Here is a 12,896-nt window from a genome sequence, read left to right as displayed (position 1 = left end):
ATACAGACAGCCTTAAAGTCTAGATCTTTATAAGAGAAATCCACCCATTTTGAAAAATTTCTGCAGGATTCAATCATTCAGAGTGGTTTGATGTGATGTGGTTCACTGTAGAGAAACATACCTACTAGGATCTCTTTACAGTGATGGTGATAGGAACCAGGTGATGTATACAGCCCAAATATAGTCATTTTATTTGCTATCCAAAATGACTAGTGAGCTTACACGTGTCTGAGATTTTCACATGTAATTGTGATGGTGATAAATATGATGTAAATAGTGTTAAATATGTTTAAAAAAGTTGACTTTTCACACTGTTTAGACTTACGATGCCCTGCATGTAACTCTTTGCCATTATTTTGTGCCTAAGCATTGCTTCTAATTGATGAAAAAAACCTTCACAGGTCGCAAAATTACAGGATGAATTTATTGGATTATACTGACAACCTTTTCCATGTAATAGTTTTTTGTGATGTAGCTTTTATATACGTTTGCTTCAGGTTCCTATCACCACCGCTGTGAAGTCTGACTCAGGTTTGTCTAGAAGGGAGTATTTCACACCAAACCACTCTGAAATACTTTGTTTACATCTTAACCATTTAATCATGCAGAAATTGTGAAAAATTGTGAATTCCCCTTTGAAATCTATTTTGACGCTGTGGCCACTATAGACACCTCATTTTCGTGCTGTGAACTAGATTGTCGAGTGTTCTGCTTTTATGATGAGCAGAATTATATCTGATTGGAAGCTGAGTCTCTTTCCCATGGGCTCTGAAGAGACAAAGTGTTGGTTGTTCCAAATGCATATCTGACAATCTCTGAGGAGAGTGTGATTACTGCAGAGACAAGCCTTCAGAGAGGAGCCACATAACAATGATTACCTTTAGAGCAGTGGATCTGCAACAGCCCCATGCCTCAGGCACATTTGGGGAGACGTTAGAAATATGAGGCAGTCTTGGATTTGCACTTGAGACAGATAATACTAATAACCTTAGATTAATGACAATCATTCAAACGATAGAAAATCACAGGGAAAATTGGAGAGAAATGCTGTAGAAGTACAAGTCAAATGTTTAAATAAACCTACTCAAAAAAGCCTTTTCCACATTCTTACTATTATTAAAGATACAGAGTGACTTCAAAATTATGAAATGACATACAGAATTATACAGTGACCATTAAACAAATATACTGTCCCCTTGGAAATAAAAGGCTCTACCTGACATTTTTGTCAAAATGTAATTATTCACATATTCTGTGACAACTTCTTAACATAATATGGGGTGTTTTTTAAGTTCTATGTATTTTTTGACTCGTTATCCAGACAACAAAAAAAAATTATATCTCCAATATCTCAGAGCTGCTCAGAGCACAGATAGAACCTCATAATTCCAAGGGGACAAAATCTAAATCAAATCGGGGGCTTGATCCCCAGTGATGCCACAGCCATCCGCAGCCACGAGTCTAGAAGAGCACATCTTCCTCCCGCTCCCCATCACTCAGAGAGATGCAAGCCAGTGTCTGTTAACTGACTGTAGCAGAACTGTCAGTTAGCGTTCTCCTCCAAGTGTGTTCAGAGGTCCAGTGACGCTGCATTAGCAGTTTGAAAAGATGCAATGATGCTTCACATGACTCAGAGACAGGATTTAGTATATAAGGTTTAGCACATTTTTCACTTATTTTCCATTGACTTTCCTCTTCTTTACACAAGTGGATTATATTATATCTAATCTCCACAGAAATATAAAAATGAATGACTTGTACTTAGTGGCTGTTTTGACTTAAAATTAAACAAGTGAAGGGTGGTCTCTGACTTTTTTACAGATCTGTACATGCATTTTCTTCATTCTGAATACCTTATAAGGAATTATAAGTGTTCAGAAAGTACTAAAAATTTAAGAATTCTTCATTATTGTTGTGTGAGCCTAGGTGGGAAACTTTATTGAATTATTTGCATTGTGTACTATGAATGCTATCATAATCTCATCAAAAAAGCAGAAAATATCAGCAAAACATCTGACAAATTTATATTTATAAATAGAAAAATTCCATAATTAAGTCAAAAAAGGGTCAAATTATATTCTAGATGAGTATTACAACATGATGTGTAGCTTGTAATTTAATTGCTCAGTGATGCTGAAGAATAAAGCTTTTCAGAATGTTTTTTTTTTCATGCTCTTAGCTTTGTGTCGTTGTATAATACAGTCTTGTGTTTATTATCTTATTGCCACACTATATTCAGCAGCTTTTGGCCCAAGCTGGGAAAAGCAAATCCTATTTGACATCACGGCTATTACGAGGGACCCTCGTACAAAGAACCTGTTGTTCAGCGAACACTGTAATTGGCTGTATGATTAGTCAAAGTTAGCTGGGTTATAACATGTGAATGGAGGACCTCAGTATAAAAAGCCTCAGATCTCAGCAGGACTCCGGGCTCCACTAACCAACACAACACACTCGGACCTTCGCACACCTGCTGGTTGTATCACAGGGCTCAACCACACAAGGAGGAAAAATGGTTAGCCGGTAAGTGCAACATTACTTTGACTATAACACCCACAGCTTTCAGAGATACCACAAACAGCAGCTTGAACTTTTAATTCCATAAAAAAATCAGCATCTTCACTGCAAAATGAAAGGAAATGAAGTGAAAACATCTTAAATTTAGTGAATATGCATTTCTCATTAAGAGACTGTTGTAAGAATATTATACTATTACTCGACTTATTTCTAGACATTTTTACTTGTTTTAAGATTTTTTATCTATTGGAAGCGTCTGTTTTATTTCTTCGTACAAGTAAAATGATCTGCCAATGAAAAAAACAATTTTACATTTGAAACTGGTTAAAAAATCTATGTAATTTTCTTACAACAGTCTCATAATGAGAAATATTAAATATACTGACTAGATTTAAGATGTTTTTACTTGCCAAGGTATCAGTGCAGTCAGTTTTGCAGTCTTTTGTATAGAAATGGACATGAATGCCAAGAAAAAATGTAAATGGATGATTTGCAGTGAGATGTATGGTTCAGATGAGTGACTGTATGGTAGTCTTGTACATGGCAACAGTACAGTCTATATACTTAGTTCCAGCGTGGCATGACTGTTAGTACTGTTATAGTATGTGAAGAGTGATGGAGCTCCATCCAATAGCTTTGGGATGAGTTGGAGTGATGTTTGTGCTTATTACATCCCAAGGGTTAGTATTCTGTAACTACAAGGAAAACAATGTAAACTGACTTATTCTTAAACTGAGCTATAAAAGTTTGGACCTAGCAACTCCCAGCCATTTAAGAGGTTAAGCGCTAATATTAAGCTGAATTAAATGAGAGTTGCTCAGTCCTTATGGTTGATCAATAAAAGACTATAAATAATGATAGAATTTAAGTATAAAATGCTTGCCTCTAGTTTTGAACACCCCGCTGGAGACTACAAGAAGATTTTCGAGACTGTGGAGGAGCTGAATGAACCTCTACCAGCCACAGTCACTGGTATGTTACTCAGTTTTTTTATATTCTACATTCAGATTACATTAGAAATATCATCATGTTTTGGATTGTTCATCCAGAATTTTGTAGTTTTGTATTATGAGCAATCCATTCATCTCCATTCTATCCTGTAGTGCTTTCCAAAGCCTCTATCTCTTTTATTTCTGCTTATATTGTATCATTAGTATAACTCAAATCTTCTGTTTAGGGCGAATCCCTTCCTTTATCAGAGGAAGTCTTCTTCGCCTGGGTCCTGGCCTTTTTGAGGTGGGATCTGAACCCTTCTACCATCTCTTCGATGGCCAAGCCCTGATGCACAAGTTTGATTTCAGCAATGGCCAGGTCACCTATTTCCGCAGGTAGGTTTACAATCTACATGCAAATGAAAGCTGCAGTAAATCAGATCTGGATAAAGTCATGGTCTCCTCAGATTATGTTCCGATCAATGGCTGGCGTTTGGTACCGACACTGTTGGAATGTTTGTAGTCTCAAAGCATTAACACTTAATACCAAGAAAGACTTTGGAGTGGCCCACGAGAGATTAGACACATACATACTACCATTCAAAATCACTGTTTAAAAGTTTGAAAATAATGTTTTCAAATAATGTAAAACAATTTGTTGCAGACAAGTGTATAAATGATTCTAATACACTAGTCTTGTGCAAGATTTCAAATAATTAGTAGGACAGTAGGAAGCTGTAAATAAAAACTAAGAAATTTTGATTTGTCCAGAATGATGAAAGAGTTGTAGTTTTACATATTTGTTAGATACTCTTATCCAAAGCAAATTGCAATTCGATCATGTTATAGAGGTGGGCAAATGTAGCGTGAGGAGACTCTTATTGGTAGGTGTTCCTAATAGAGTGGGTAATCAAACCCCAGTCTGGCTATCGAAGGGCAGCAGTGTTACCCACTACACTATACCAACCACAAGATAATTAGATCAATCTAATTCTAAAGTTCTATTATATTATGTATATATTATGTATAGTTTATTGACTTCTTTACAGAATTCTTGAAATATTGAATAAAACATCAAAAACTGTAATTTTTAAACACGTATTGTATCATTCACTGCTATTAAAAGAGACACAGTTTTCACATTTTATTACCCTTTATCATCCAGCTGTTCTTGGCTACAGCTCTGCCATACATAAGTACACCCACCACTCAGCCCACATCTCACTCTCTCAGCCATCAGCTCTCGACTGACCCACAGTTCTTCCTGCTCTACACACATATCCCTAAAACAAGGCCTGCCTTCACAATAAGAGTCTTTATCAGAATAACCCTGTGAAAAAATGTTGAAGAACTAATAACCTAAACTGACTGTAGTTATTACTATTATATACAAACTCAAAAACTGTTGGCAAGTGATTACAAACTTTTGAACGGTAGTGTATATACTACTGTGTTTACACAAAAAATATGAGAGAAAGTGAGAAAGAACAGGTCTTAGTAAATCTGAATTAAGCATGCTGTGCATAAAAGGAAATGGATTAATAGCCTTATCCTGCAGCTGAGCTGTCACGTGTCTCTTAGGCTTTGGCTGCATGAGTAGCTGCAGCTTTCTGGGTCAAAATTACCAGCATTTTTGTCAGACGTCCAGCAAATCAGCAGAGTAAATATTCACATTTGTGCTAGACTGACTGGTTTTTGTATTGTGCCTTTTGTGAAAGCGCTGTATCCTGTATCCTTCTATGACCCAAGAGAATATTTCTCAGCACTTGTCTTGTAATTGTTTGTACTCAACACCTACAAAGCAGAGATCTACTACTACACCAGAGCCAGCACAAACTCTGGGTTTGGTTAAATCGTTATTGATGAATTTCTCATACACTATTTGTCAAAAAGAATTCAGACAGCCTTTCTAATTAGTGAATTCAGCTACTTTAAGGTGCCCCATTACTGACACAGGTATTCAACTGCATACACACATCTCCTTGGAAAAGCACTGACCAATAGAGTGGGATTCCCTGGGGCAGCTCCATGACAAGCATTGGCTAGAGGAGTTTAAAGCCCCTAGCATAGGGCTGTGGAGCAGAGCTGTGTTTTCTGGAGTAATGGAGCTCCATCCAGTACCTTTGTGATTAGTTGGATTGGAGTTTGTGATCCAGAGCTGATCATCTAATATCAGTACCTGACCTCACTAATGTTCTAGTGGCTGAATACAATCAAATTCTCACAGCAATGTTCCCATATCTAGTGTAAAGCCTTCTCAGAAGAGTGGAGGCTGTTATTGCAGCAAAGGGGGGCAAACATAGTCTGTCTTGTTTCATGTGAAAGTGGTTTGACATCTTGCTTGAAACTCAATCTCATCCCAGGTTCGTCAAGACAGATGCCTATGTGCGTGCCATAACTGAAAAACGTGTTGTGATCACTGAATTTGGAACCTGTGCCTATCCAGATCCCTGCAAGAACATCTTCTCCAGGTTTTTGTCCACTTGTTCTACTGCGTTGTGCCTTGTGCCTGAGTTTTTCTCCGATATATTTAATTAGTAACTGCAGACCAAGTCTGGCTTTTAAATTCACCGTCTGTTTTGGCCAGGTTCTTCACTTACTTCAAAGGTGTTGAGGTAACAGACAACTGCCTGGTGAACGTTTATCCCATTGGAGAGGACTTCTATGCTGTTACAGAGACCAACTACATCACTAAAGTGAATGTAGATACTCTAGAGACGCTGAAAAAGGTAAAGATGAAACACTGCATCTGGCACATATTTTACTACCTTCAGTTTCTTAATCTACTATAACAAATCCACTTAGGGCTGAACGATTAGTCATTTTTATATCAAAATCACAATTGGAAAAAGCGTAATTTTTAAATTGCAAGAGCAGTATTTTCAATTAATTATTAAGAGCTGTATTTGTAAGAATGCAGAGCTTGTGAAGTGGCAGTCTGTCACAGTTTATTCAGTGTTTAAGCCCCCCAAAAATGACTGTATTTAAAACACAATCACAAAATTGGTTCTGAAAAATTACAAATAGATCTTTTCACCAAATCAGCCAGTCTTAACTCCACCTTAGTATATTAAAGAAACACAATGGTGATATTTGCTTTCAGCCAATTATTTTCTTCCATGTTATCTTCCTGACAGGTTGATATGTGCGACTATGTGAACATTAATGGAGTAACAGCGCACCCCCAAATTGAAAGAGACGGCACTGTTTACAACATTGGAAACTGCATGGGAAAGGGAGCCACGCTGGCTTACAACATCGTCAAGATCCCACCAACTCAGAAAGGTAGGTGACGCTCATGAAGACTACTGTTACAAATACTAAGTACAGACTTACTGTGAAGTCCACTAAATTCTTAATGACACTCAGAGCTGATACAGTAGGCTCTGTAGGCCTGTTTCTTCAATCAGATTAAGTTTAAGAGAAATTAAAAGCTTCAGATCTCAGTAATAGACTTAATTTGTAACATCAGTCTCAGGCCCACACCTTAAAGGGGCATTTCAGTCTAAAACTAGTGTTTACTATGTTGTGTTATTGTAGTATTCTGCAGCCCAGCATTGTATTCAGCCTCATCAAGTTGACAGAATGACAAGTTTACATATATGTATATATATATATTATATATATATATATATATATATATATATATATAATATATATTATATATATATATATTAGACCAATACAACCAAGCTAGTCATCTATCTTATTTTCATTCAGCACAAAATGGACACCAGAGACAAGTTTTTACTTTTTCAGCCAGCGAAAAGCAGCCAAAGGGATGAAAAGGTGTCTAGATAGACACACCTTGCTAACTTCATCCTTTAAGTGGTGGTCATCCTATTCAGAGTCATTTTAAACAGCCCACCCTGAAATGTCCACCCCAAAACAGATAGAGTTTTTTAAAAATTTCACCCACCTTCATCATATCATCAGGATAGTCTTTAAACCGGAAAATCTGCTCTAGAGAGAATTGTGGCACCGCTGTACAATGTGCTTAGGCATCTTTACAACAGATGTAGCAATGATTACATTTATCCTTTTGGCCAAGCATGACCAAGCATGCAGACATGTTTCCCCATTATTTCTAATAAAAATGTGTTTTCTTTCCCCCAGATAAGTCAGACCCCATTGAGAAATCCAAGGTTGTGGTCCAGTTTCCCAGTGCTGAGAGGTTCAAACCATCCTATGTACACAGGTTAGCATTCAACACTTACATCTCGTTCCAATGAGATGGATTAACCTTGAGTTAAACATCATAATGCACCTTCCTTATATTCAGCAGTCTAAGGTGCATGCAAAACAAAATAGAGCCCTAATGATGTATCCCCATCTCTGTTACCCTTTCCAGCTTTGGGATGACAGAAAACTACTTTGTCTTCGTGGAGACGCCCGTCAAAATCAACCTGCTGAAGTTTTTGGGCGCCTGGGCTATTCGCGGCTCCAACTACATGGACTGCTTTGAATCTGATGAAGAAAAAGGAGTAAGAAAAATGCATTTGCAACTTAACCATTGAAATACCCAAGAGTGACTTGATTTTGTGCTATATAATCCCTGATAAGTTGTAAGACTTGCCTTTTATCATCTATCAAACATAAGGCATAACCACAAAAGCTCACATTCTAATACCTTTTTCAAAGTTATCTCAAATACATTTCAGCTTGTATTGTTGTATTAATGTCAACAGACATGGATCCACATTGCTAAGAAGGACCCAGGAGAGTACATTGACTACAAATTCAGGGCTGCCGCAATGGGCCTTTTCCACCACATCAACGCATATGAAGACTCGGGCTTCATCGTCTTCGATCTGTGTACCTGGAAAGGGTAAATGAGTCAAACTGGAATAACCTGAAAATAACTGCTGCGTTGTAATTACACTTGGGATCTTTGCCAATCTGCTTTTTAAAGCGACTGAGTGAAGTTTTCATTCAGCAGGCGGCGCAGTAGCCAGGAGCAGTGGGTTCTTTACATTTTACAGGGAATTTTTCTGGTGAAAGAATAGACTAATGCTGCTTTTACACATAAGAGTAAACGAGTTAAAAGCAGCTTGTTTGGGCAATTAGGGAAAGGGGAATTCCATTGAATTTAAAACAAATCTGCATAGGTTGATCATTAAAATGTGAAGAAAGTCATTAAGAGTGTATTGTGTCATTAAGAGCACTGTAGAGAAATGTATCATCTCTAATTTCTTCACAGTGGTGTTAATAAGAACCAGAAGTCGTGATGTCTACAATGCAAATATAGCCATTTTATTTACTATCCAATTCAACCACTTAATCTATGTGTTTCAATAAGTAATATTGATAATGGTAAAATTTTAAGACGTTTTCTTTAAAATTCTCTTCATGTACACCTCTATTTTAAAAATACACATTAGGCCAAAATCTTAACTTAAAACTATCATGAAACAATATCCCAGATGTGCAGCAGCCTATAAGCAAACCTGAGTTTGCTTTATTTTGGCCAGTCTTATCCAGTACAGTTAGAAAGAAATGACGATGGGAAATATTATAATAGAACAATTACTTATAATAATTTTGAGTAGATATAATACAAACTTGTATATTAAACCACTGAAAAGGTTTTAATGAGAATTCATGCTTGCGTTATAGATTTGAGTTCGTGTACAACTACCTGTGGCTGGCGAACCTCCGTGAAAACTGGGATGAGGTGAAGAAACACGCCATGATCGCCCCTCAGCCAGAAGTGCGGAGATTTGTGATTCCACTGGACCCCTACAGGGTACGTCACAGTTTCATTCATTTCACAGTGAGGTCATTGTCTAAAAACTAAGGAGAGATTTCCGTTCCAGTCTCATTTTAATCATGTTTTCATCTTCTCTTCCTACAAAGGAGAGATTGCTTTGTGCTACAGCTAAAGGTTTATCAGATTTAATTTCATTCTGCTAGTATCTCTTCATCGCCAATGATTCATTTGCCTCTCTCTCCCTCTCACTCACTCTTTCACAGGAGGAGCAGGGAAAGAATCTGATCTCTTTGCCCTACACCACAGCCACAGCTACCATGCGCGAGGACGGAACCATCTGGCTGGAGCCTGAGGTGCTTTTCTCCGGCCCTCGACAAGGTCAGAGTCCAGTAAAAGCAGTGTCTGCTGTTCAGAGTGATCATTTCAGATCCCTGACACTTAGCATAGTCATTTCCAAAAGTATGAACATCCGGTCAAATGACGTTTTGTTGATTTTCTGAGTAAAATGAATACATTCTCCAACATTGAACGCACTTAAATATGACATTCTTCTGCAAATATCTGGCAATTTCTATTTATCCACTGAGTTTAACATATTGGAAAAAATAAAACATAAAATCTAAAATTTGCCATAACTTTTTCACATTTAAGGTTTTATTTTTCTTCCAGTATGTTCACTTATACACATATGCAGAAGTGTATTCTCTGTAGAGGATATGTTCACTTTTTATAAACAACAATACATGTAGTTTGACCAGTGGCGCCCAAAATTTTGCATACGGCTGTACATTAATGTAACCTAAACTGTCATGCACATACATTTAAAGCTTAAATACATTTACAATAAATAAATTTTTTTAATAAAATGCATGAAAATGCATTGTTTGAGTTGGACAAGCCTCTCTTAAAAAGAAAGCTAATTTGCTATCACTTTTTTCTAGAACCCTCCTACATAACATTGACATAACCATGTCATACACATCACAGCAGATGTTATACTCTGTCATGACAGATTTTGTTTAGCAGTATAACAGTGTCTTGTTACCATTACCGGTAATTGTCATGCTTATATCACATGCTGGGTGTGCTCTAGTTAGCCACCGTGATGTGAAACATTTTGACATCAGTCATAACAATTAACGGCAACAGTGACATGACCCTGTTATGTTAATGAAGTGGTGAACTGTGACTATTAGAGCAAGGCCTTCAATTTGGGCCATAAATGTCCGAACTCAGTCAAATCATAAGGAAAACCCCCACTTCTATGGTAAAGCTAATTTCTGATGTGTCCTTATAGGATTCTAGTAGCTTGTTACCACTAAGCTAATAATGATGCATACCATTTCTTTGGCAGTTTTAAATTAAACACAGACATTTTAGGCTTCTAAAAGACATTCCATGTTTTACCTGAAATTTGTGACACATATGTTAGCATATATTTTACCTTGTAGCAACTTCAGAGTGACTCAGATAAGAGTTGCCACCACTGTTTTCCATTTGTAACAACCCACTGATCAGACTGATGCTCATATTCAGTCAGTGAGGTATCTTGGACGTCCAGAAGGTCTAAAGTGATCTTTTCACCAAATCGATCCCGCCTAAAGGATTACAAAGCATGACTGGTTGATTCCTAACTTGAAGTCCTAACCGATAGGAGAGCTTGCTTAGATGTATCTGCCTGGATACCACTGAGTCCTGATTGGCCAAATTTTCACTCAAGAATTGAACCCTTAACAATGAAACAAGAGTGGTACTGCAATATTTGAGTTTAAACACAAATTCAAAAAATTACAGACATGTATTTTTTAGTTCCCGGAAACCACAAGGCCTTTTCTGAAGGCCTAGAAGGCCCTGAGGGTTCCCTTCTATGTTAATTGGCACAATCTGCCAGGGACAGTATATGACATCTGCCATGACATGTTTATGCCATACGCTATCATTTTTTGCTGTGCCAATACCTTTGAAGAACCTGTTAGACTGTCAAGTAGTTAAGAAAGTAGTGCATCATTACTTCAAGTTTCTTATTTCCTTCTTTTGCCAACCTCAACAGCTTTCGAGTTCCCTCAGATCAACTACAAAATGAACAACGGGAGGAACTACACCTATGCTTACGCACTCGGCCTTAACCACTTCATCCCAGACAGGGTGAGGATTGCTCCTAGTTTGAATCAGTGTCTTTACTACATTTTAACCTGTTACATGGCCAGGGCCCACCGGTGGGCCCACAGTTTTACTACAGACTTTTATAGCCTAAAAAGCGGCTCAGCCAGTTAAACTCTTATCAAGACAGTCAGTCGGTCTTGTCTTTGCCTGCCAATGTAAGTGTATGTGTATTTGGTTACAGATCTGCAAGCTGAACGTGAGGACTAAGGAGACGTGGGTGTGGCAGGAGCCAGACTCGTACCCCTCAGAGCCCCTGTTCGTACAGAACCCTGAAGGAGTTGATGAGGATGACGGTGAGTTGGGCTAATGTTCAAAATCAGCTGGGCTTACAAACCCAGACTTGGACTACATCACACCACACATAGGGATTCAACACTGCTTCTTTTGTTCAGACTAAGAGGCTTACAATGACAATGTGGGGCATAAACATTTCTGATGCAAGGACACACAGTCATATGTCAAAGTTTAAAGTTTAGGTCTCTGGACAAATTTCATGTTTTTATTGATTTTCTAAGTAAAACACTCCACAGAGAACACACCTCTGCACAAGTTTATTTAATAGAAATAACAGTTCTGTGTAGATTATTTTCACTTCAATAAAACATAAAAATGTAATTTGACCACAGGTTGCAAACTTTTGTATATGGCTGTATAAGACTATGTAGACTGTATATAGTAACTAGAGACTAATAGCTATTTTACCATTTTTCAGGTTCTAAAAAAGGTTTGGGTTTTATATTGAGGTCACACTATACAGCCATATGCTAAAGTTTGAACACCCCTGGTCAAATTATGTCTTTTGTTGATTTTCTAAGTGAAAATAAGTTAACACATCCTCTACAAGGAACAAACTTAAACATGGCTTTTTTTCTGTAAAATCCTCCAATAAGTTACATTCAGCAAATAAACAGTAATTGTGCATTAAAATGTGCAGGAGTGTGTTCTCTGTAGAGGATGTGTAACTATTTTCCACACAGAAAATCAACAAAACATGTAATTTGACTGGCGGTGTTCAAACTTTTGCATGAGACTGTATATCCCAAGTATTTTGACATTTTTCGGGGCCTAAAAACTACACATATTTATACCCAGTTATAATGGCTTAATGGCAAATGGTCCCTTACAAATACGATACAGAAAATACGACAAAGACAAATAAGTAAAATTCAGAAACTAGATATGTTTATTGGTTGGTATTCAACAGCATACTTTCACACATCTCAGCACGAAACGTGTGATGATGTAGGCCGTTAGCACCATGCTAACTGACGGGGTCGAATCCTCCATTAGTTTACATTAGCCTTGTAGCTCCAGTGCAAAAGTGAAGAAGCTAAACTTCAGACTTTTGGTTGATTGACTACAAAACTGTGATTTCTTACTGAAATTGCAGGTGTCCTGCTGACTATCGTGGTTTCCCCCGGAGCTCAGAGACCAACGTACTGCCTGATCTTGAATGCCAAGGACCTGTCAGAGATCGCCAGGGCCGAGGTGGATGTCATGTCGCCCGTCACCTTCCACGGGATGTACAAGCCATAGAGCGGTCATAGCAGTCACATTTCTGAGCATTATCATCT

The 12,896-nt window shown here is 37.7% G+C and overlaps 1 protein-coding gene across 1 annotated transcript; it reads left to right on the top strand.

Annotated features, from left to right (window-relative positions):
- Window positions 1-2,452: 2,452 nt before the first annotated feature.
- Window positions 2,453-12,858, top strand: rpe65a (retinoid isomerohydrolase RPE65 a). Its single transcript, XM_036597048.1, has 14 exons — window positions 2,453-2,523; window positions 3,407-3,489; window positions 3,695-3,845; window positions 5,813-5,920; window positions 6,037-6,178; window positions 6,587-6,734; window positions 7,566-7,647; window positions 7,801-7,933; window positions 8,138-8,277; window positions 9,066-9,195; window positions 9,423-9,537; window positions 11,210-11,304; window positions 11,504-11,615; window positions 12,713-12,858. Exons 1-14 carry the CDS (start codon window positions 2,513-2,515, stop codon window positions 12,856-12,858), a joined length of 1,596 nt encoding a protein of 531 aa, XP_036452941.1. The 5' UTR covers window positions 2,453-2,512.
- The last annotated feature ends 38 nt before the right edge of the window (window positions 12,859-12,896 follow it).

Source organism: Colossoma macropomum, unplaced genomic scaffold, assembly GCF_904425465.1.
Source record: "Colossoma macropomum unplaced genomic scaffold, Colossoma_macropomum, whole genome shotgun sequence".
NCBI classification, from domain to species: domain Eukaryota; kingdom Metazoa; phylum Chordata; class Actinopteri; order Characiformes; family Serrasalmidae; genus Colossoma; species Colossoma macropomum.
Note: the sequence above shows the minus strand (reverse complement) of the source record. Positions and strands in the feature narration are given on the sequence as shown.

Excerpts from the sequence above, each read along its gene's own strand:
- rpe65a (XM_036597048.1), top strand. Across the intron at positions 7,648-7,800 it reads AAACCATCCTATGTACACAG|CTTTGGGATGACAGAAAACT; the intron begins GTTAGCATTCAA and ends TACCCTTTCCAG. Across the intron at positions 11,616-12,712 it reads AGGAGTTGATGAGGATGACG|GTGTCCTGCTGACTATCGTG; the intron begins GTGAGTTGGGCT and ends CTGAAATTGCAG.